Source organism: Melanostigma gelatinosum, assembly GCF_949748355.1.
Source record: "Melanostigma gelatinosum genome assembly, chromosome: 5".
Lineage (NCBI taxonomy): Eukaryota > Metazoa > Chordata > Actinopteri > Perciformes > Zoarcidae > Melanostigma > Melanostigma gelatinosum.
Window position 1 is genome coordinate 24,004,409 of NC_136638.1, and position 25,150 is coordinate 24,029,558.

General features: G+C 41.5%; 1 protein-coding gene and 1 long non-coding RNA gene across 2 annotated transcripts in view; both read right to left on the minus strand.

Annotated features, from left to right (window-relative positions):
* Window positions 1-2,556: 2,556 nt before the first annotated feature.
* Window positions 2,557-25,150, minus strand: part of LOC306777915 (teneurin-3) — a gene marked incomplete at its 5' end in the record, with an annotated part of 122,827 nt that continues 100,233 nt past the window's right edge. Inside the window, 11 exons of the mRNA XM_079269220.1 lie at window positions 2,557-4,511; window positions 5,077-5,207; window positions 5,694-7,305; window positions 8,868-9,164; window positions 9,928-10,163; window positions 10,634-10,809; window positions 11,883-12,760; window positions 16,015-16,169; window positions 17,911-18,143; window positions 21,154-21,174; window positions 22,310-22,559. Of these exons, the coding sequence (XP_079125346.1) occupies window positions 3,759-4,511; window positions 5,077-5,207; window positions 5,694-7,305; window positions 8,868-9,164; window positions 9,928-10,163; window positions 10,634-10,809; window positions 11,883-12,760; window positions 16,015-16,169; window positions 17,911-18,143; window positions 21,154-21,174; window positions 22,310-22,559 (4,742 nt within the window). The 3' untranslated portion in view covers window positions 2,557-3,758. The remainder of the gene's footprint in view (window positions 4,512-5,076; window positions 5,208-5,693; window positions 7,306-8,867; window positions 9,165-9,927; window positions 10,164-10,633; window positions 10,810-11,882; window positions 12,761-16,014; window positions 16,170-17,910; window positions 18,144-21,153; window positions 21,175-22,309; window positions 22,560-25,150) is intronic.
* Window positions 23,561-25,150, minus strand: LOC306777415. Its single transcript, XR_013771984.1, has 3 exons — window positions 25,117-25,150; window positions 24,890-24,983; window positions 23,561-24,739 (listed from the first exon to the last, which is right to left on the minus strand). It is a non-coding gene; the product is annotated as an uncharacterized lncRNA (long non-coding RNA).

Sequence of the window (25,150 nt, forward strand, 5' to 3'; positions counted from 1 at the left end):
TGATGTCTAAAATTGTCGCGATCCAGAGTTTTAAAGACTCACCTCGTCCAATCACTCGCGAGGATGAAGTCACATCCGGCCCGCCTCTATTTGGCCCATGAAGCTGTTGTTGGGAAAAGGACAAACTTCTGGACTTTGGTTGATGTGCTTAAAGAACATCATGAGACCCGTATTAACAAGAACATAATGTGTATGTATTGGGGGTGTAACGGTTCACAAAATTCACGGTTGGGTTCGGTACGATACAGTGGAGCCACGGTTCGGTACAGTAGAAAACTATAAATGCCAGAGAAATGTACTTGATTTTAAAATATATTTATTCATTACAACTAACATCATAAAGTTATTCATTGTGTCATTGAACTCATCTGTAAATATTTGCAATTTGGTTAATATTTAATTCGCCTCAGTTGCGTCATTGGAGATGCGTAGTTGCAAGGTCCTTGAGAGAGTCGACTTTACGTAATGTTCATAGAAGAACACGAGTTCTGTTTCTGTGTGTTCCTGTGACTCTGACCAGCGATGCTGTGACGGTGACCATCTATAGCTTGTCCTATTAGGCCTGCATTGCACAGCTGTCGTGTGCATTTCATCGGTAATAGTTGTCCTTGGACTCTGCAGTTGTGCTAAATGTCAGCCCCACATCCGGCTACCGTCATCTCCGTTTGGACATTTTCTACTCTCAAACTAACAAAATGAATTTACTCCTGAACGTAATCAATGTGTTAATCAGTCAAGTGTAACATTTCTGGTTGAACATTGAGTTGTCAGTGCTTGAGTTCCCTTGTCACACATAACATAACCTTTACAATCTTTTTTAAAATGATATATATAATCACATGTCACAGCTTAGAGTCATTTTTATGGCATACAACTGACTTTTATTCCATCTGGCACCAAACATCCAGTTGTACTCAGGATGGTCAAAGATCACTGTAACCTCACAACACTAATAATTACAAGGCTGTGAGTGCAAGGTGCTCAATTCATTCTACTGCTGGAGTACCAAGCCTTTCCATAATTTATTTATAGTTTATTCAATCCAAATGAATTCGTTTCACAAATGGAAAAGAAAGAGCAGATTTCTTGTTTTTCTAATTAAACATTCATTGTTTGTTTTATTTGGTGTCATTTAAGTGTCAGATGAATGTTTCTTACTTTCAATAGGTTAGCCTGTGTTTAGCTTTTTCACAATTAAATTCACATTATATATGAAATCCTGCAAAGAACTACTTCACATGATTTGCTGTGGAATATTGGTCTGTTATAGTTCAGTCTGTTGCATACCTCACATGTGATTTCTCAACAGGTCCTGTTCAGAGAAAGAGAGACAGTCCACCAGGTGTCGACTAAAGGTGGCAAAAAGAAATCAACACTGTTTTTCTGACAAGAAAACATGTTCAAATGTATATCATCAGGGGAAGGAGGGCACGTTGGAGTGTTCAGAATGATCTCATCAGCTTTGGCTGATGCACATTTCTAATCTCACATCTCCATTACGACTGTAAATTCATCTTCACCTTGAATCGCATTCGCTTGCTTTACTCTCGGAGGACCAGATGACTTTCTGAACTATGCACCATGTACCACTAGGGAGCATCAGAGGACTTTTAAGAGAATTAAAGATTTGATTTGATGCTTCATTTATTGGCGGAGATGAGTTTGTGTTTGAAGATTTCTTCGGGGGGCTTTGAAACACTTTGTATGAATATATCAAAACAAATGGGGGTTCGTATAAGTTCACTGCAATTTCAGTGTGAAGGAACAATAGACACACGGCTCACAGGGGAACTTTAAGAAGAAGTTTCATTATGGAGGGGGGTGGTATATCCTCAGGGAGTCTGATGAGAACTTTGAAGGCATGTATTTCAGATTTTGAGCTGAGTAACATCCAAAGAGATGGAGCTTTGTCCAGCTCTATATGTCATGAAACAATATTTCATTTCTCAAACCTTACAAGGAATCTGCTAGATGTTGGGAGCAGCAGTAGGTCGAAAACAACAGCATGAAACGAGCTGTAAGCAAAGAATATTGAGCGATTAAATGTTCTCTCAAACTTATACCTAAAATCTGCTTTTCGTTTTGCTGACAACTGAGTATATTGTTTGAGGCAACTGTTTATATTTCAGGTTTGTTCCACTCAAAATCTCTTCAGCTATAATTTACACACTTAAGAGTTCAGAACAGCTTCAAGCAGCCGACTTCAAACTAATCCTGCATTTTTCTTCTTTGGCGTTTTGTAGCTCAGAACATGTCTTTTAATTATTAATGCAATTTTGATAGTTTTTGGAATACTGAGGCCATGCATATACTTAACTATTTGGAAAGACTTTAAGCGTCGTTGATATCCAAATTAGTGTCTGAGTAACTCGCCAGCAAATACCTTTTCCCTCCTCTCATATTCACTGTTAAACGGAACAATTGATTAGTTCAGATTATTGGAAAAAAAAGCAGAACTTCCAATCTAATTCTTCAAAAAACAACACACCAAAAGAGAACCCCAATATCATTTTAATCCATGAGTGCATTTAACATTCAAAAGAAGTATACCTACCGAGAACATAGATGTGATCTATATTTGGATCCACTGTAACCTTGTTTATGTGAGATGGGTTCATGAAATATTTGTGTTGATGAAATATTCATTGGACAGGAAGCCAGGTCAAAAGGCATTATGCCCAATAAACATTCAATTTAGTGGAAATAATAGTTGATGGCATGTCATAAATACATCACCACTTGTAAATACTTGTCACTACATGCACAGGTTTCTGTTAGTTACTTAAACAGAGCATTGTGAAGAAGCCCCACAAAGCCACATTCGAAGGAACGTAACTTCAAAACTAAACAAACGCTCGTCTGGAAAATCAAAGCAAAAAATAAAATAAAAATCAGCTGGACTTTATTTGTCATGTATAAACACAACATAAATTACTGTTAATATGACTAATACAGACATTTATTGAGTTTCTTAAAAAAACGCCAGAAAACATCATTTACAAAACATGGTGTCCCTGTGCTATCCAAGACACGCCTGTGCCTTTTCCACCCCAACAGAGTTTGGCGTAACCATTACTGTCCTTTTTTTCTCCACAATGAATATTGGGTATTTAAACATGGAAACTGTTTATCTTTTCTGTTCAAAAGCATCTCAACGAGAATAAGACATGTTTTCGATGTTTACAGTGCTAAATCTGGTATACATAGTGGTTGTTTGGTGAGGATATCTCTTGCGTCAGAAGTCTCTGATTTTATAAACAAACGTTTGCTTGAGGACACTGCTTGATGTAGGAGTGTGAACTCTTGAGCCCCATACTTCTAGTGAAGTGCAGCTATGCAGAATGTAAACATTTCCGTATAATACTTTCTGTTGAGCCGGACTTTCCCTTGATGAAAACTAAAACAACAAAAGAACATAAAAAACACAGAAATTCGCTCACTGTTTCCCAAAGACACCCCTTTTCCTCTGCTTCAGAGTCCAGAGTCCAGAAAGGCTTGTGCAACAGAGGAACTGACCTGTAATTGCCATGGTAAGGCTTGGTGTAGTTATAGATGTACTCTGTAGTCCCTAGGTCACAATGCACAGCATTGCTTTTGACCCCTTGTATATTTTGTCTTTTTTTTTTTTATTGTCTTTTTTACAAAAACACACGACACTCTGGGTACACAGCAGCAACCCTTGATTACAGTTGCCTTCCGTCCGCTTCTATGTCTCTACCAAAACAAAGTCTCTTTGGCAGAAAATGCACCTCGTATCGTTACCTTTTCCCAATTTCACTTTGCCGAAGAAAGTGAATGTTATTGGCGCTGTCTGCTAATTCTGGGTACTGCTCAATGGAGAGCACATAGTAGCCGTCAAAGCTCAAAACTTTTCCACTGCTCAGAAGCTGCCTTTTCTCTCCCTCTGTCCAGGGGCGGACCCCCTCCTCGCCGTCTCGCACTCGCTGCTGTTCTCTCGCCCACGCACCTGCAAGGGCGCGCTGACGAGCGAGCTCGACAACACGCGCTTTCTCCTCGTCCACCGTGGATCCATAGCGGATGTGAAGAGCCAGAGCACCCGCACGAATCTCCACATCTGCGAAACGCCGAGTCCGACTATCCATGACTGTGGTGGATTGGGAAACGGTCACATTGACACCATTCTCCAGAGTCTTGTGTCCGCTGGTGAGGTGCAATGCGGCAAGGTCGGCATCTGGAAGGCCTGGCTTGACAAAGTAGTGCGTGTCCCGCCCCTCTATAGTGAAGTGAAGCTCTTCCAGATAGAACGCGTTGTTGAGGATAGTTGCAACCTTGATACAGTCCTCACTGGCCACGTTGAGTGTGTGAGTGTGAACGCTACCCTTGTAGATCGCAAACATAACGGCTCTTCCGATGGGAGACATTGCCGCCGAGAACCACAGCCAAGACTTTTCACCTCTGCGACCTCGACTGAGGTGGACCTCTGGCAGCCGCTCGAATGACAACAGAGAACGGGCTTGTCTGGTTACTTCCTGCTGGACCCCAGAGATAGACTGTAGGAAAAGTGCAGTGAAACGTTAACGCTTGAACATGGCAGAACCTGACTCTGCAGGCCATTTAGAAGCAGCTACTGCTCTGCTTCAGAGCGTTTTTCATCCCCGTCTAAGATAATGGTCTTTTCAAGCTGTGTTCTCAAGCCAGAAGTAGGTAAATCTCCCATGACTATTTTACAGCAACACTTTTTGTGTAAAGGCCTTAAACCACAGAAGCCTCAAAGGATTGTTTAAACAGAAGCGACATAATATATATGTGTATAATATATTAGATGAGACAATGTTCAAATGTGTTCAACTCGTAACTAAAACAACAACACAGAGGAAATTGCAATTTGTGCTTATGTGTGCATTTATGGAAATATGGCCCAATCAAAATTGATATTCTCTGTAATACATAGCAATCGTATTAAGCTTCAAAATACTGAAGTAAGAGAATAAACAATGGAAAAATGTTTTCTTGGTGACTGTCTGAACCTCTACACTCTATCATCATAATGTCTGTTGGCAGGAGGAGGAAAGGATTTCTTTATTTTGTGTTCAATATGCATGAAATTTGACCAACCGGCAGATCGTCCCAGCGCTGACTCTTCCTCAGCTCATAGGACGGCATGCTTAAATCAAACTTTGGGACCGGAAACCCAGGAATGGTGTTGTGAAGATGAAAGCCAAAGGTGACAAGCCAGCTGTTCACATCTGTGCAGGAAAAATAAACGATGCTTTTAGTAAGTTACAACATGAATACCTTTGGACCGTACCTGAAATGTTTGTTGGAAAAACTTTTTTATGCTGTATATTTAGGAAAAAAAGATTTTACCACAATTTCTTGAACCGTAAACACTGAGCATTTAAGTGACTCCTGTCAGTGAAATTCTTCAAAACCTTGAAACTATTTACTGCCAATAAAAATAAAGTAACATAAATATGAATACAAAATCACCCTCAATTAGTTGATTGAGAGAAAATGTATTGGATTTTCAAGCCACTCGGCTGTGAGGATCTGCTTTGTTGTTCACGCAAGATAGTCGACTGAATATATTTTGGCAAATGGTCGGATAAAAAGTAAGACAAGATATAAGATTGAACATACGAGATAAAATGAGTCACGGAGGCAAAAATTCAAGAATGAAAACAATCCTCATTGAAGCCCTAATAATCATCATGAATAGCAATATGTCTTACCTGCAACATAGTCTCTAATTTCCTGGACTTTGCTGATTGGATTGTTGTCTCTAAACATGTATAAATTAAAAGGCGCTGGCTCCTTGCCAACTTTTTGCCAAGCGGAGACATCCGGAACAGTCCACCTTCCAGACATGATGTCATAATCCTGCTCCCCGAAGTTTAGCAGTTTGGTCAGGGGTTCATAAAGTCCTCCGTGAAACCCGAGCACAAGCTGGAAGTCTGGGTTGGAGTCGAAGTAGACCTCGCCGTACGCCGTGTACTGGAGCTGTTTGACCAGGAGGCCGTTGCTGGTGAAGACAGCCAGAGGTGTGCCGGTGTTATCGCAGGCGATGTAGAACTCCTCCCCGCTGCTGATCTCCATCGCAAACAGGTGGCCTTGGAGGTCATAGTAGAGTGAGGTGATCTCTGAACTGGAGTGGTTGTATACGTGCGTAATCCTGGCCGGGTAGCTCAGGTCTGCGTAGAAGTATTGCAGGTGTTGGCCCAAGCTTATCTTGGTGGACACCCTGCGTCCAAGTCCATCGTAGCGGTACTGAATAGTCCAACCGCTGCTCTTGCTGTAGACCCGCACCAAGAGTCCTTTGGAGTTGTACTCAAAGATCTCTGCTCCCCGCTGACGGAGGAAACCATCTTCATCCATTCTGTATTGGATATCTCCGAGGCGGGTGATGCGGTCCCTCAAGTCGTAGCGCAGAGGAAGAAGTCTGGCACTGTTTCCTGCATTCAGCAGGTGCAGATTTCCGTTCAGGTCATACGTATAGCGCCACATCACTTTCTCGTTCAGGTACACAGTCTGGAGCTGGCCATCCACGTCATACTCGTAGCTGTACTTGGTGGTGTTGGCAAAGGGGCCGATCTTGATCTCGCGCTTAATGACTCGGCCCACATCATCGTACTGGAAAGTGATCCAGTACATGAGTGAGCGGAATATCTCATACTGGATCTCCTTGATGCGTCCGTGTGCATCAAAGTGCTTGGTGTAGGTCATGACTGCGGTGGATATGATCTGATTGATATCATAGTAGATCACCCCAAACTTCCCAAACTGTTCGACCTTTCCCGAGATGTCATCAAACTGGTATAGATCGATGGGTAGGGGTGTTTCGTTGATGACGCCTTGCACGCTGGTGACACGCAGGCTGGTGTCATAGGTGTAGTCGAAGCGTGCGTTGACCATGCCGTCCTCGCTGAAGCGGAAAATCTGCCGGTCCACCAGGGGACCCACTTGCCGATAACGGATGGAGCAGATGAATCCTTCATTCTGCAGGTTGACGGTCTTCAGCACTCCTGCAGTCTCGTCGTAGGTGAAGCTGACCCTCGTGCTGTCGTACAGGATCTCTGACAGTTTGTTCTGCCGGCGGTACCTGTACAGGATCCTCCGGCCTGTGCCGAGGTGAGCGACTCTCAGTAGGAGGCCGTCTTCGCTGTAGTCCACGGCCACTGAGGAGTTGCTCTCTGGGGGGTGATAAAGGTTCCTGTAGTAGCCCACTGAACGGATGGTCTGCATGGTGTAGCGGGCGACGCTGGGCATCGTGACAGCAGAAAGCCGGTCCAGAGAGTCGAAGTCGAATATGTACTGCCGTTGACTGTGGAGCAGCAGAACCATGGACTAGAGGGAAGACAGTAAAAAAAGCAGGTGTTTCCTTAGGTAATGATTAATGCCATGCAATGTGAGTGGAAATGTACTCTTTGAGAAAAGAAGAAATGGGGTATATGAAAAATCCACCAGGTAGCATTATCAATCACTGCTGTGAGACAGCAGCTACCAATTGCCCTGCACACTGTCGAATATCTTTTAATGCAGAATGTACAGCTTTAATTAAAAAAAGTTATCTTTTAAAGTGATATATTGATTTGAAATACTACACAGAGCTTCTGTCAAAAAACATTGAGCAGGAACGCTGGCTTGGAAGACTGTGTGTTTCAAATACTGTGTGTTCAACTGTTAATGAGTGTCTAGCAGTCAACACACACACGAATGCAAAATAATACAAGTTTACTTTGAACTCCTATGACACACAGAGACTACTTTAATTCATTTACAGTGCATGCAGTTTGGAGTGTGGTCCGTCTTCTAAAGGTTTACCACCCTTCCCGTTGAAATGTCATGCCCAGTCATCCGTTGCGACATAGAGGTTCCCTGTGCTCCCTGAGCTCTCTGTGTTCCTGATGTCAGTGTGTTGACGTTGGCTATCCAGGTCACGCAATGAAAGGATGGGGCCAGGAGTGGCTGATGAAATCTCTCCGTGTGTGTTTATAGCTGAGCATGTCAGTGCAACCTTAAATGCGGTCTACAAAACAACTTCAACTTCAACTTTAACGACTGCATTTACTGTTATTAAATGTGAAAACTGGGCTCTCGCAGGATTTCATATGTAATTCTAGCCTTACAATCAACCAGTGTGTCGTCTCCGTCAGTCATTCTCTCAGCTAATCAATCTCAATTGTGGTCTCTGGGCGCTACGACTTAAAAACAGTGGAAATAGTCTTTGTAGGTTTCAGCTATTTAATTAAAAACATTAAATAGCTGAAACCTAACCGATTTAAAATCACTGGGACCTCGATCAATATTAAGCATAGATGTTGCCACTTAAAGAATTGTACCAGAGTTAGCTTCAAGCTAATTATGCAGTCCCTAAGCAGGTCTTAGTGATAGAAAAGCACTAAACAAACAGGGCAGGACACATTATACAAAAATACGTGCAGCAGTTCATAAAATGGTTAGTCTTCCAGTTTGTCCACAGCTTTACACTCAGTGATTTAATACTCTTCTATTGCACATGCACTGTATACTTTATACTCCTGTCAAAACTTAGGCTACTGCCATTCAGTGCTGCCTACGGTAATCAGCCCGATGACATACTATACTATACTTTACATGCCGGGTAGAAGCTAAAGTATAGCTCCCTCTGAACATGTTTACACCTAAAGCTTGTGATTGATGCTCACACATCTGCTGTTAGTGTAAAATGATTCGAGTGTTAGCTAAGTACCTCTGTAAGAGGCAGAATTATGTAGCAGGAGACGGTGATTATTGCAAAATAGGCGCCTTCAGGGTGACGCCTTCAGGTGCTACATCTCAGGGTCTTTATTCACCATGTAGCAATAACGACTCGTCCGCTATAAAGTCTATCTTACATATTGCTTCCTCGGGTCATGTTATTTGCTCACCTGCTCCAGGTAGGTGTAACTCCATATCTTCCCATCAGCAAACACCCTGGAAACCAGGCGGCCTTGGCTATCGTACTCAAGTCTCTCTGTGGTGGGGCCTCTCTGCAGGGCACTGATTTGCCCACTGCTGGTGCGGCTCACATTAACCGGCAGTAGCTTACTGCTCGGCACCCAGAGCACCGGGTGGCCCGCTGTGTCGTATATAATCTTTAAGAGGAACTTCCTGTGGTCGTCATAAATCTTCTCTGTCCTCAGGGTGCGATCGTAATCGACAGAAAGAATGTTCCGTCCGTTCACCTGTGGGAAAGATTTGATTCAATAAAGCGTGAGACAAAAACCTACAACCATTCCTACTACTGCTGCTACGAGGGAAAGTAAGACGTGACTAACAGATGACACTTCATCTAAATTGTGCCACCAATTGATTACACAATAGTGCAGTCTCAAGAAGAAATTCTTGATTCTTGATATCACTTGTCTGGATGGCTCTTTAAACTGTATTCACGTCATTTTCACTACAGTTGTCACAGAGATTAATAACACCTCCCTCATGAGGCTCATTTAACTTAGAGACACTCTGGTGATTATTCAGGTACCCTTAAATCACAACCTCCTACATTTAGAGGAGACAAAAATGACTGAGAGGGAAAGTAACCACCAAAGTTAAGTTCATGAAAGACCATAAATCACAAATCTGCGTGTGAGATTCTAAGAAGGAAGGAGAGGAGGTGGACTTTTGTACAGTGGTATATTGATAACCCTCTATATCAGGAACTAAATGTTCTGGTGACTCGTAAATTTCAACAGAAAAAAATAATTGTAGAAATATTTGTACAATGTTATAATAATGACATAAAAAAACACCCGTCACATTTTAGACAGTTTGATCTGAATTTTGTGCAACTGATCTCTGACCCTCATAGTGTCACTGCCATACTCATATCACATCCAACACTGAGGTAGAGCCAAAGGGAACAGCCACTTTTGTATTCATGGCAAGCTGATCATCTCAATGTCCCACAAGCAAGTAAAAAAAAAAGAAGAACGAAATCAAACATACCCTAAGCTTGCGTCCAAACACGATAACTTTCCCTCTGGCTTGTTCTTTGCGGAAGCGCCACTCAACCAAGTTTTGCCCACTCTCCCCTGGCAAGCTCATGTTGCGTCTGGCTACAGTTGGGTTGGCAGCGCCTGCCAGGATGTGGGGCTCTGTCTGGTAGTGGGTGTCCATCCCGTTGGCATACGTAATCCTCAGCGAGTTGTCAAAGCCCACTTGATAGATGCTTCTACATTGGTCTGTTGATAACAAACAAAAAGTGAACAAAAATGCAACTTAGAACACAGGAATAAGTAATTACACACTGGAACAGACGTTGTCTTTTCATGTCTCCTGAGGTAATTATTGGTTGTACTTAATTATACTTTAAGTCCTAAGTATTAATTATGTTTTAACTCCATAGTATTTAATATTTGGCAATTTCCAGATGGAATAAATGGACATTGAATGATGTGCAGCAAATAACTGGACCATCTGGGTCTGGCAGAGAGTAGAAACCATTTAGATACAAGGTTGATGTGTCTCCCTGACACCCCAAACCCACACAGAGAGAGTAATCATTTACACTGTCGTCTGTCAGACCCTCGAAGCTATAATGATGCACGACTTAAGCTTACTCAACATTGCCCCGGCGACCCCTGAAACAATAACAAATAACTGCTTTCAAAATAGCTGCCTGAGGTTGGGAAGATGAGTGCCATGGCCTTACCCTGAGCCAGAGTGTAGAAGGCACGGATGGTGGAGGTGTTCGTGGTGATGCTGATTTCCTCCTCCGTCATGGAGCTTTCAATGTCCACCGTCAAAGCGCTGTACATGTCTGTGTACAAGTTATTCACCATTCCGGTGGGGAACGTCACATTCATCAGCCGTCCTTCACCGTCGTAGCTGTTTGACAAAGAGAAGAGAAAATGGCAAAGCATTGACATATGATTGCTCTCGGCGCATTCAATTATCAGCTCTTTTATTCTTGTGGAGTAAGTGTCACATCTGTTACATCCCATGTCAATTTCCAGAGCATAAGTGACGCGGCGTCTGTATCAACCCAAGGCGCAATCCAAATATTTGATATGGGAGAATGACACATCCCATCAGCTTTACATAACAGAAAGAAAACCACACTTATCATTAATGCAATGATTGATTTGTCATTAAAATCTCAACTGAATGCTTTGCTTTTTTCTTTTAGTTATAGTGGGGATATCATTCATGGCATAATGTGACATGACAGCAAATTACACAAGAGAGGCAAATTCAATCACTGAGAGGCCATGGTAGCAACATAAAAAGACGTTATGATAGAGAGGCCAGGTGGCTAATTATAACAAAGTATAATCATGAGCTTGTCATTTTGTTTAACTTTAGCTTAAAAAGTGTCTGAAAGCGAATTCCTATTGTTACACTTCTGTTGCTCCTCCTCTGCTAACTACAACATTATTGGACACACCGTCAAGTCAAGTAAAAAATAATAAGAAAAAGTAGCAGTTATTATAGTCGAACTGGGCTATTTTACAGATCTGAGGCAACTTTTATAATTCGTTTTTCAATTAAATGTACACCCTAAAGCAGTTTGCAGGTAAGTATGGTTCCCAATTAGAGAGTAAACTTGTACTGAGCTGTGAGACAAGAATGAACACACACACAGGAATACAGACGGAGCAAACTTTCTTTTAAAGATCTTTGTACCTCATGAGGTTTGAATAAGAAACAAGGAGTATAAATATTAGTGTCAAAGATAATTCAGCAGTACTAGCTCACAACTGCACGGCTGTTAATACGGCCTCTGTATCCATGAGAAGTTAAATTATTCCGAATAATACCATTAACTGCCAAAATGCAAAGAGCAATTGTTTTTCATATTGCACAGAGTTGGAGGTCTTTTACCATGTTGGTCCAGATACAGAAGACAAATAATGTTAAGATTTACACAGAATGTTCTTTCCAATCTCCATTATACTTACTCGTAAAAAGTTGTCCAGCCAATCTCTGATGTCTTTGTAGCCAGGAGGCCGTTGTTACCGTGGTAAGTAAGAAGCACCAGCTCCTGGCCTTGCGCTGTGAGTGTCTTCAGTCCGCCGTTGGTGCCCATGCTCAGCCAGATCACCTGGTTGTCAGGGGCGACGATACGCACCGGCGTGCGGTTGGGATCTCTACGGATTCTCAGAGTGTTGCCACTGCTGTCAGTGACAGCTGTGATGTCATTCTCCGTGCTGTAGCTGAACGTATATTTGAAGTCGCCGGTGAGCAGGCTTGCAGTGTGCTGGTGGGTGCCATTGCTGTCAAACACATACAGCTCCTGGGCATCAGGGGAAGCCACCTCATATGTATTGGCACTGGGAGTTGGTCCATTTCTAGAGATGGCCCGGATGCGGATGTTGCCCAGGTCTGCCACGTAGAGTGTTCCATCCGGAGCTGCCACCAAAGACGACGGAGCGTTGAGCCTCGCATCTTTGGCATAGCCGCCCCCTGTCTGGTAACAGTCACAGTTGGCATCGTTCTTGCAATCGCAGTCGGAGGGAGACCCGGCCAAATGCGTTATCTCACCATCCACAGAAACCTTTCGGATTCTGCTCATCTTCCTCTCGTCCGTCTCCGCGATGTAGATGGCCCCATGGTAAGATATGGCGATGGAAACAGCAAATTCTATCGGGGTTAACTGGGCCCTTTGCCCTCCAGCCACACCACGCTCCAGTCCAGCCAGTGGGCAGTGGAGAGGTCGGCCAGCTGCGATGCTCACTTGACCGTTCTCTGTGATGCGCAGCACAATGTTGTTGTCCAGGACATACAGCGAGTTGTCCATGGGGCTAACTGCTAGGTCAGTGGGCCACTCCAGAATCACCTGAAACACAGGACATGATTATCTTCCATGAAACATTTTCAATAGACCGTAATACCAGCTTACTCCCAGTGATCATGACCCATAATTAATCTCAGTAAATATCCATTTTGAAAGTCCTTTTCCGAATAAATAAAATGCAGCAGTGACTCAAGCGTAAGCCAAGTTTATTTGCACGTGAACGATGTAGCAAATTTGCATGGTGGGATTGTCAGAAAGCATAAAATAATTAATTTAGTGATGTTATAAAAGAACATGCTTAATAAAAAAGGCATGAATATTCTTCATTATTGTCATGAATAGGCTGACTTGAACAGTGAGTAAGCTTTCAACTGACAAAGTCCTGCTCTTTGAAGCTAAATCCTGTTTCACTTGGCTCCTACAGGCAATATATTTCCTGTCCGTCGATCTCAATAGGTGCAATATATCTAGTTTATCATTCAGACATTGACTGGTGCAGGAATTAAAGGTGACACTTTAGTGGCAAGGTATTCTCTCTTTACACGATGCTAGTTTGTCTTAGAATATATAATTTAAATTGGCTTGAAGGGGAAATACATTATACATATTATACCTTTGGGGTACAGGATTAACTCTTATCTTCTTGTGCTAGCGCTGCTGATACATGAATTTAAAGGATTATTCTGGCCACTGTGACGTTTAAGATAATTTTCCATTATGCCCTCTATCCCTGTACTAAACATTTACATTTTATCACGCTGCTACTGAGATTTAAAACTAAGTGACGTTCCAGGGGGTTATGCCCTGTGTGGCAATATTAATAACCCAGAGCATGCTTACTAACTGACGCTGTAGCCTGAGAGGGGAGCAACCCATTAAGTGGTCAATTAAGTGTATCAAATGAAATCAAAATTAAGTAAAAAAATCCGCATCTTGGAAAAAATAACAAGTAGATATTACAGTCCAACGCTTTAACTACGGCCAACAATCTGCTTGTCAGAAATGTCTCAGTTAATGAAAAGCGTATTTGTAACAGCACAAATGATTGGCCTGGCCTTTAAATACATAACTGTGTCATTAAAACTGTCAAAACTCTCCTGAATTGTGTATTTCCACAGGGTGATTAATAATCAAACACACTGCCTGTAAGGCTGCCACTAGTTAAACCGCACGGAGCCAATTCTCTAGCTGGGATGCCTGAGGATCATACGGTCTCGCCAAAACCATCTTTTTATTGGCTCAAACCAAATGACTTGGTAATTAGCAAAACGTGACAAGCTTAGTCCTTTGTCCTCACGTTCTCTTATGTTTTTCCCCCTTCATGTTCACCCACACATAAATACAGATTGCTTTCTCTTCTGTTTACATTTAAAATGGCTTAACGCTGCCAAAAACACTGTTTCCTTTTCTCCCGGCTCTTATTTGTGGTGCTATTATTTTCTAACCTCTCAAAAGGACACGAGGATATTTGTGATATCTGCTGTCGGGGTCATTTGGTTTTGACTGTTGCCGTCCTTCCTATCTACTTTTTGAAGTGTTTTGTTTGTAAGCTGATCTGCATTAGAACATCAGAAACCTAATTAAAATGTAAATTGCTTCGTTACAAAACACTGCTATGTCTGGTGCACACATGTAACAGGTGGGAGAACCTGATCCTGCTGCAATTACATTCACCACAGCCAATTCACTTAACAATTCACTTTCTGCAGAAACAAGATACAAAGGACGCTGTGAACTCACCCATTTACATACATATGCATGCGTTCACAGCATAGTCCTTTTTCTGTTTTTTATTTTTCTTTATTATTCATCTTAAGTCAGATCTCAAAATTTCTAAAGGAGTGAAATGAGGAGGGGTATAAATGTTTGAGCGCAGGGAGCGGCACTTCTCTTCTCTGGAGGAAGTGCGGTGGTATTGTAATGCTATCGCCTATTGTGTGGGGATAGGGTGCTGCTTTTATGTCCCCTCATTTACAGGGAGTTAGGCAATTTTGCATGACAAAGCCAGCCGTCCTCAGGTGCTGCCGAAGAAACGGTTATATGTGCGGCGCACTCGCTGCCGATCGCTGCTTCATTATCACGTATGGTGTGTGAGTGTCTTCAATCCTGAGTGTTTCTAGTGGAACACCAAACACTAATTCAGCTCCAGCCACATCAAAACAAGTCCCCCAGACTGAGTTTCTTCCCTCCATATCATCTGACCTGAAAACTCATCTCCTCAATAAACACTTCACGTCTCCATTTCCTGCCTAAATCACATATTCCTCTTATAGCACATATTTTCCTCCTGCACTTTCAGAGAAAATGCTCTGCTCTTGTCGAGTTGAGAGCAAAAAAAATCATCATCTGTTTTTTTTTCCCCTCCACCAAACACCTGATAATGTTGGTGTAGGAACTGGAGCTTATTCCACGAATGTCACTGTATGTCTCTCCGGATAAGATACGTCAGTTAACTGCCTCTTTTCAATTTGCTCAACCAGGTATTTCACACAGAGATTACATTTTTACATTTTCTTTAGTGTCCTGGCCAAGAGAGGCAGCAATAACAATGTCACAAGCTAACATCATTAGGAGATCAGATCAGAATTGAACAGAAATGGGATTATCAAACCATAAATAATATCGGCAATAAGAATCATTTAAAAGATCCTTGGAACTAACCGAAGAGGCACTTTAAAATCAACCAAGGGCAATCTAACCATCAAAATAAGTAAGAATGATGCTATCAAACAGTAAATTAATTACACTAAAACATCCATATTGTAATATTCTCCTAAATAGCAGCCAGAAGAGAGGGCATACATTTTCTGCAGCTGTGATTCAAAGTCCCGGAAAGACATCCTTTTTTTTTTCTTCTTTTTTTTTGCCGTCCTGCAATTTTAAATGTAATTGCACAATGTTCCAGAGAGAGGGAGCAGCATACAAAATAGCTCTTCCACCTTGCTGTCAAGACTTTGGGCAATGTTAATGATTATATAAACGATGAGGTAAATAAAATAAAATAAAGGCCCCCGTATGTCTTCCTCTCACTCGAAAACCAGTTGCCCAAAAAAGATTAGCATTCATGAAGAGATTAGTTACACTGCATATGTATATATATATATATATATATATATATATATATATATATATATATATATATATATATATATATATATATGCAGTTATATAACTGCATATCAATGATGAGTCATGGATGAGCAAATTGAAAGGTGAGAGAGGTGGGGGCACAGGGTGGCGCTGTGACATGCTCTGTGTGAGCACACAGCTCTCTGGCACATTGGTGTACAAGTCACCTGATTGATGTCCATGCTGTTGTCACAGGTCAGAGGGCGAGCCGAGGTCAGGTCGTTGGAACCAAGGAAAGTGGAGATGATGCCGTTCTGGTCCACCTTTCTGATTGTGGTGCCATCAACAAAATATATCAGTCCATTCTTGCCTACAGCGATGCCTGTGGACATCAGGTGAAGGGGAGGGGGAGGGGGGGGGGGGGGAGACAAAAGAAGAGAAAGGATAGAACAAAAAAAAAAGACCTTGTGTCAACAACAAACATGGTAGATATGCGGCATCTCTGCTTGCATGACTCAGTGGACAGAACACGATGGATACATGTGTCAAGCTTGCCTTCCCATTATTCAGGTCACTGCAAAAAGCACAGCCATCAATAATTCACAGGCTGCTTTTCTGGTGTTAAATTATTTCACAGGCTGAAGTGGGAAAGGCTGTATTCATACGGTATAGATGCACTTGCCACATCCTGGGGGTGTCAATGAGTGTTGGGCTTCGTGAGATATTTTTTTGTCATCGGCAATCTGCACACCATTGAGGAATGAATGAGCGAGGGAGCGGAAATGACAGCTTCGGCCAATTTTAGATGAAAGCGGGGTGAAAGACAGGCCGTTGCCATGGTTACAACTGCGGACTAAATTGTCTCAATGATCGAGTGTCGGCTCAGAGTTGTAAGTCGCAGCCGAGCCAGTGTGGAGTTGCAATAACCATTTGTCCCAAACTGGGAAAATGCAGGAACGGGCCACGGCAGTCACTCTCTGCGTCCCCGTGCTGCTTAACAGAGACCAGCACCTATGGGAATTCAATCACACAGGGACTATTTTTCATTCTTCACATTGGTTTCAACACTCCGTGGTTTTTTGGGTTCGATTCTAAGATCTCAGGAACATATTTGTAGAGTGTTCCTTTAGTTTCTGAAGGATTTTAGAATATCATGAATAAGATTTATATTCACTTTTACCCCGAGCACATGATTTCTTTTTTCAATGAAGACTTTAAAAAGCTTCTATGGAAGGTAAGTGGTTCGGTTTGACCTGTGGCTAGGTCTGCGCAAGATTGCTTTCTGCTAAAACATTTACGAGTTGAGGGAGCCCACGGTGAATCCTTGGGAGCTGGCTATTTGACAGTCTGAGATTCTCAGACAGATGAAATGTGTCGCATTTGAGCAAAGTTCACCAAATGTCTGAGAGGAGAAAAAAATGGAGCCATCTGCTGTTTCTTCTCTGGTCTCGGCTTCCACCCACTCCATCATTAGAGTCGCTCCCTCAGATTGCCTTCACATGAGCCTTTATCACCCAGCTGAATCTGAGCTGTTGCATTTGGCATTCAGAGCGGGCAACAACTACCGCAAAAACAATTCATCTTAGCCTTTTTATCCAGAAGAACCTATAAAAAAAAAAGTGAGCAATCCAACCACAAATGGCCATGTGGTATTTGAATGTGGTCAACAGGTTGTGCATGGCGGGCATCAACTTGTGGATAGCTGTCACTTTGAGCTTTAAAGGACTGAATACTTTACTTTCACAAGAGCTGCTTTGGAAAAGAATCTTCAAGGATCGAGTACATTTTAAAGGATATTTACAGGAATATCCAACACTGCTAAATAAATGATGAATTATATTTATGGAGGGTAAAACAACAAGAACCTTTGATAGACTGCAGCAGAAAACAAACCTTAATCTACAACGCTTCAGTTCATTAACAGCCCTGCTTACTGTTACACACCACACGACACAGAACGAAAACATATCCATTCAAATCAATCAGAAGGCCCTTGCTTGGCACGGACCATGGTTGATACACATAAATTAAAATGAAGCAGTTACCACTCCTGACTGAGGAAGCCATCACTGTGCCCCGCCCCGTCATTTGGGTACAACATCGTCATTCGTTTTGAACGATACCTTTGGGTCCAGTGAGATAGGCCTCTGGGGCTTTGCCTCCATCGCCGCAGTGGTTCTCATCAAAGGGCAGGCAGTGCTCCCCGGTCCCTGCCACCACCTCTGCGTTCGACTGCAGCTCCTTGGTCCCGGTTAAGATTTTCGGTCGGTAGATCCTCCGGGAGTTTGTGTCCGACACGTACAGCTGGCCACTTACTGGATCAGTTGCCAGGTAATACCGGTGTGCCGGGTTGTTACTGCATTTAAGACAATAACTCAGTTATATACACTGTCCCTTCACTTTGGGCTTATTTTTGTGCAGCCAAATAGTCCTTTAATCGTGCTAATTTACCACGATGTAGTCTAAATCAATAATCTCTGTGAGATACCTGAAACTACCTGTAAACCCCAACTGAGGCCTGATGAAATATAGCCTGCTGTTCACTCCCAACTAAACACTTAGAGAAAGGAATATAATGAATTCCATTACACCTCTCCAGAGAGCTAACATTGTCTTCACTTTGCATTTGTTTAAGTTATAGATAAATACTTTTAGAAAGGAGTATTGTTTAAATACGAACATCAAGCACACTGTCATACATTGCTTTAAGTGTAATGGAACAAGGCAACCTTCTTCAGACTCATGCATTTAAAAGAAAATTGCAATAAAGGAGATGACAGAAAGTTCATTCGTAGCAACATTGTCATGCACGTGGATGATGAACTGAAGAGGGTAATAATGTCTATTTTGAATGTTTAAAAAAAAACGGTAGGCTTTTGTGAAGGACAAATAAATGGCAGCAAGTGAGACAGAGAAGGCTGAACTGGTGGAACAGGAAACCACTGCAGTGGGCTTCCAGTTTACAAAGCACAAATGGCAACTTGTGTGCCAGATCATTTCATTTGTTGTCACTCCCCTGCGGGGAAAAGCCTTTGGAAATTACAGAAATGACTGGCTTATGTTCACAAAGTGCAACAACTGATGGCACTGCATCTGTTTCTGCTGATTTGCATCCTTTTTGCTGTCTGATAATGGAACCATGAATCAGAGAGAACATGTGTCGAGGAGGAGGATAATATTTTGATATTTTACAACACATGATTGACTGATATTTAGACTCGAAGAAAACCAATTAAATGATCATTTTCTGTGAGCTCCTTGTAAACAAATTCGAAATGCTAAAAAACGAAGCATTAACCTTTCTATTAAGCCAGAGTTGATACATAGATGGTGCTTAAGTGTCATTAAAGGGCTAAAAACAGACGCAGTTAACATGAAAAATAGCTCACTTTACAGCACAGTCGTAAACATGGCTTCTCTAGTTGTACTCCAGCTTAATGGTACTTCAGTCAATACTGGTTGGCTTTGGAAGTGGGATAATGCGGCGGCAAAATACATGTGGCAATGAAACATCTTTATAAAATGATGAAGATGGAGTCATAAAATTTGACAGCTATTATGAGTCAAAGCAAATGCCCAAAATAGGTGGCTGCCATCAAGTTCTTATTAAGAATTCAGAAAGACGTATATGAGTAACACTTTTTTTTAAATGTTTTATTTTTTTAAACCGCACGGGGCGGACACAATAAATGAAACACCTGTGTGACATTGTGCAGTCCAATATAACAGCCCTGCAATAAAGGATTCATTTACGAAGCCTCTCATGTTACGGCTCCCACATCGATACAACGTGACCTGCAAGCTGATTGGTTAATTTAACACTTGTTGGGAAGCGGGCTCAAAACAGAAAAAAATGAATAAAAAGGTTGTCTTACACCAGTATAAAAAAAGAAAAGCCACGTGCATGTATTATAATAACTCCTGTGCCTGTTTGCCTGCGTGCTATGTTGCAGCTTGAACAAGATTCTTTGGAAAAATGAATTGAGGCCAAGTTAATTTTAGATCTGTTTTCTAAATCAGTGTAACTTTATCTAGCGATGTTATGTGCTGTGCCGAGGCGTGTCGAGTAATCCAGGAGGTTTTCTGTGAAGCCTGCATCGAGGCTTGTGTCGTTTTAGACACATTGAGAAATTATTGTTCCTGAACAAATGAAAATAAAGTCTCCCGTATGAATGATTTTCTTAGTGACAAAAGCATATTCACTTTCTGGTTAAACCTCTAATTTTGCCGCTCCTACTACACCAACTACTGTTATTCAATTATGATACAATTATTGACCAGAGGATTTGATTGGCACACATTTGATGCATTACTCACAAGACAATTAGCCTACAGGCGCAAAATACAGCAGCCTATATCACAGATCACATGGTTGAGATCAGTAATAGATCGGCCTGTTTGACATTTAGCAGGAGCTTTTTTTCTGCACAAGAAGCCTCGAGAAATGAACCAATTTGCCAGAAAGCTTCAATGCTTCATGAGGCTTCATCTTGCCGTCACCAGATATACCCCACCTGTCATTCCTGTCCTTTAGTCTGGACCAAAATAAATAATACAATTATAAATGTAAATAAATAAATAAATAATTGTTGATGCCTTTTAGTTCTAGACCATTCAGGGTTAAAAAAAAAAACAGAGCTACACAAATGACCTGGAGAGGACAATCCAAACTAACTTTATTCTGGTGACTGATAACAGGCCACGCTGTATCTTTATCTTCTCCGGGGGCCAACGAATCAGGCAAATTAGTTTCGATTTCAAGTTCATAAAACAAGACATATATTCATATGAAATAACTTGTCACACAAGAGACACTACCTTGACAGCCTTCCTCTAGTTTACTCTGTGTCGCACCTCTGGCCCTTGCGGCATGTTAAACAGTGGGACAACCTAATTTCATCTGTTGATCATGAATGCAAAGCAGTCGTGTAAGCCCCTCTGGATAAGAGCATCTGCCAAACACCATCGCAGTAAATGTAATTATACTGCATGATTAACAACGGTGCGGTTTATTGCAAAGTTATTGTGTTGGACAGCATTACACGAGGTACATACGTGTTGATTGTATACACATTAACTGCCTCTTTTACATTTATACCTAGAAATACTTTACATATGTAAATGCCGTGTGTGTGTTGTCGCAATTTCCTCAATACACACATTGCCAAATTCTGACAGACTGTGCACTCTCCCTCCTTTTTGGATGTAATCAAGCTATAATTGTGTTATAATCACACATGGCAATCACTGGTGCTAAAGGCGACTGTAAAAGAAAGAGCTATCCATATACTTATAAAGAGGGCGAGACAGATGGTGATGAGTGAAGAAAACTAGAAGCAACATGCGCTGAGATGATATACACCTACCTGTGTCTAAAGTCTTTATTTCTGTGACAGGATACAGAGGGAGCAGGAAAAGAGGAAAAAGACAATTAAGACAAAAATGCATCATATGTACCAAACTGACACCACGTTGGTCTTTAAATGTTTGGAAGCGACGAGCACCAAATCAAATACAAGCATTCTGCACGCAATGAAGATCTGTTGTATTGTGCACTTTTTCTTCGGTACTGGTTTAAACCTGCAACTGCAACTGCCATCTAATGTGAACTAAATTTGTCCTTGGTGGATCTTTTATGTCAGACTGAGTCCAATTTGGCCAACACAACAAGTTTCCACAGTAGTGTTTTTCTCCTTGTAAACAGAGTACAATCGTTGCTCGGAGACACAAACCATTTCTTAAACCATTATTTATCTAAGGGTTGCCGAGCATGCACGCTCATTTACAGCAGCACTGTGCCTCCCATTCATAGTGTTACACGCACATCCTCACATGAGAACTGCCCCGTAGGGGCCCATCACTGCGCAGGTATAGCGGCAGGTTCCTGAGATAGAGAGGAAGGTTTTTCAATCTCTTCCCCTCTTAAGATTTGAATATTTGCTCCTTATAATCTCAACGCCAACTCACAAACTACTTGATGTAAAGCTACCCACCAACAGCGTGGTGACATACGTCCTTTTTACGGCAGTTTTCACATGTGTGTCTCTCATAGAGGATGATGGCCCAATGTACATTTAATCAACATCTGCCACTTAGAAATAAACCAACTGATCGAATGAGAGTCATTGCAGACACAAGCCAACTTGGCATGAGGGCGTAAATCATCCCAATTACACGGTGAAGACAGGATGTCTTTTCTAATTATGAAGACGGATATGGAAAAGATTTCACATTTCTGTGGGAAGGAGGAAAGATTTGTGTGACTGAAAGTCTGTCGCTCATCCCATTTTAGTTTCCCTCTCCACACTGGAGACTAACTGTGGAAATGTAAAGTGGGATCCAACGCCTTTAACTTATGCATATTTTACTTTCTTTAGGGGTCAGCTACAGAACAACACAAGGAAGTATCAACTTTTGTTCTTTCAGGTAAATGCTTTGATAAAGGGACAGAGATAAAGAGGCACCAGGTTGCCCAATAAATGTCCCAAACTACGTGTAACAACAATGAGGCCATGCTCCTACCTGAGCTCCATGATACTTGTGACATTGCCCGATGGGTAGATGCGTCGGATGTAGTTGAAATCGCCGACGTACAGACTTCCGTCGATGCCCCATGCCAGGGCCACCGGCGCCAGCAGCTTGTTGCCTTGGGCCTGCCCATTACAGCTGGGACACGAGATGCTCCTGCGCCGCCCGTTCCCCATGACGGTGGAGATCACCGGGGGCTGGAGGGAGATGAACTGGTTCTCCCCGCTGCCTTTGTAGAGAATGCCTGGGAAACAAAACAGCAGTTATTTTGCAGGTGTGGAACCATGATTGATGTCTGACACTGGTGGCGGGTACAGGGCTCATGATTGATCCTTTAGTCAATCAGGAAGTCTCCAGAGAGGCATTTCTCTTACACGAAGGACCTGGCCGTAAAGAAATACACAGTAAAAGAAATAGCCCAGAGCTATAGATGATGAATATTATAATCAACTAATTAACGCTGTGTTTCGCTTGTTTAATTTGTACACACAAAAAGGACAACTTGAGGTTTTAGGTAAGTTAAATGCGGTACCCATTTATGTCTCTCTGTTTCCGGTCTTAATGCTAAACTAGGCTAACCGCCTCCTGGTTTTAAAACCTAACACCTATAACTAGCTTAGATCTTCTTATTGAAGATCTCGTGGCAAATTAACATATTTTACAAAATCTTGAACAATTAATACATTTACTTTGAGAAATGTCGAACACACTGTGAATAGACAGAATAAACCAAAGTAAAATATATTTGGCTTATTTAGCTTAATACGCAAGAAGATATTTATTCCACTTTAGTTCTAAATGCACAGGAACTGCGCAGTACACTCAAAAAAATAATTCATTGGATGAACTCAATTAAATTGTGGGCAGGTTTTCCACCGAGGAAATATAGTTAAACCTAACTTAAACTAAAAACATCCATGCAATATAATTAAATTGAGTTAGTCCGACTCAATTTTATCAAATACAACCTAAATAAAAAAATACCATTCATGAAATGAAATTGATTTGTGTTAGTCCAACTCAATATAGTACAATTCATTGGAAATGAATTAATCAGGTAAAAAACTTTTTTTTATTTGACCCCCAATTAAGACACGAGACAAAACCTAGTTCAAGTGTTTTTTATTGAAAATGCTTAAATACATTAAATATGGTACAAATCTGACCATCCATGATTCTAGAGCCTGCATTTCATTTTTTAAATATTTGTTTTTTTTTTACAAAAACACTGATCAGAAAAGGATAGCAAAAAAATTCCAAAATGATCTATACAGTGCATCTTTCATCGTTTTTAAATATTAAAACAGTAGTCTTGTAACAGCTCCACAACTGGTGACAAATAAATACCAAGCTATCCCAAATCCCTTGGCGCCACAAACAAAGACGCCATGAGGGTGGAGGCTATGCACTGCTCTCCAAACAGGGAATATCATTGCACTGCAGTGTAGTCACTCACCATAAACTATCATTTCCAAAAAGCACAAAACTTCCTGCAATCGATATGTACAACCACTATTGCAAGTGCTAAATTCCCACTACTTTGGTTTGTCAAGAGCAATACAGCTGTTTTCTTTCCTACCAGTACAGATGGTAGTACAAAAGGACTCCTTTACACTGAAGAATAGCCGATGATGTGTTATCATGTGCAGAAACAGGCAACTTGGACCACTTTTGGGCTACAACAGTAAAATCACAAAACATCCACAAACTAAAACTTATAGATTATAAATAACAAGGATACTCATAGTCAATGGAAGTTACAGCGTATTGAACCGTGTTAGGGTCCATTTCAACTCGAGTAGAGAGTCATTCAATCAGACAACGAGGAAAATGGACGTGCAAGTTGACGTTCAAGCGTAATCACACTCGAGTTGGGATGTGGAGGTGAATTGGGCAAAACTTTCTGCGGGTAAACACTTAACCAAGCTTGCAGTGACATGTAAAAGTTCCGTAATTTACAGTCTCTGGCTTGCCTCTGTGCAGCTTAGTCAATTTTTTCAAAATGTCAGAACCAGGAAAACATCCATGAGGTCATGGATTGTCGTTGACTGGGCGGAAGATGAAAGTAGAAAACATCCAAAAGATCTGACAAGGTTCTTTGGCTTTGTCACTTGGTGTTCACCTCTTGTGCAAACATCTTGATTTTCAGCTCCTGTATCTTAGAATTCAGCTTGTGCCCATCCAAATTCATTATGACCTTCTGGAGAAGCTCAAAGATGTACTTGAAGTTGTCTGGAAAGCTTAGATTAAGGGCACAAATTAGCCCAAAGCATGATGAACGCCATGATGACACCGTCTACGTTGTTCAGGACTTTAATGCAGTTGATCAAGTCCCACGTCCTCTGGCTCCCAATCTCTTTGGATCATGTAAATCCTTATGACAGTGAATGCGATGTCCCTCACTGCATCCTCAGCGGCGGAAGCCTGATAACAACACAAACACAGAAAACTTGTGTTTAAACTTGTGATTAATCCACAAACATGTGTGTGTGTATATATATATATATATATATATATATATATATGTGGGTAACACTTTGACGCTACATGGGAAACATATTGCGATAAACTTACCAGATTGATAAAGAGTCTGGATCTTCATTGAGGTAGATGACAGGCTTCTCAGATGCCCTTCCCTTTTGGTGTTGATGTCATCACACTAAAGGTTCTGGATAAAAGCAGAATAAAAGCAGGCCATTTACTATTCATCAAATGTTTTTAAAAAAGCAGATATGGACAAGAAAATATTACAATAACCACCCCAATACAGTGAAACTAATATTGTATACATATGTACTAACCAAATCATTGATGGTCAGGACATCCTTGACCTTT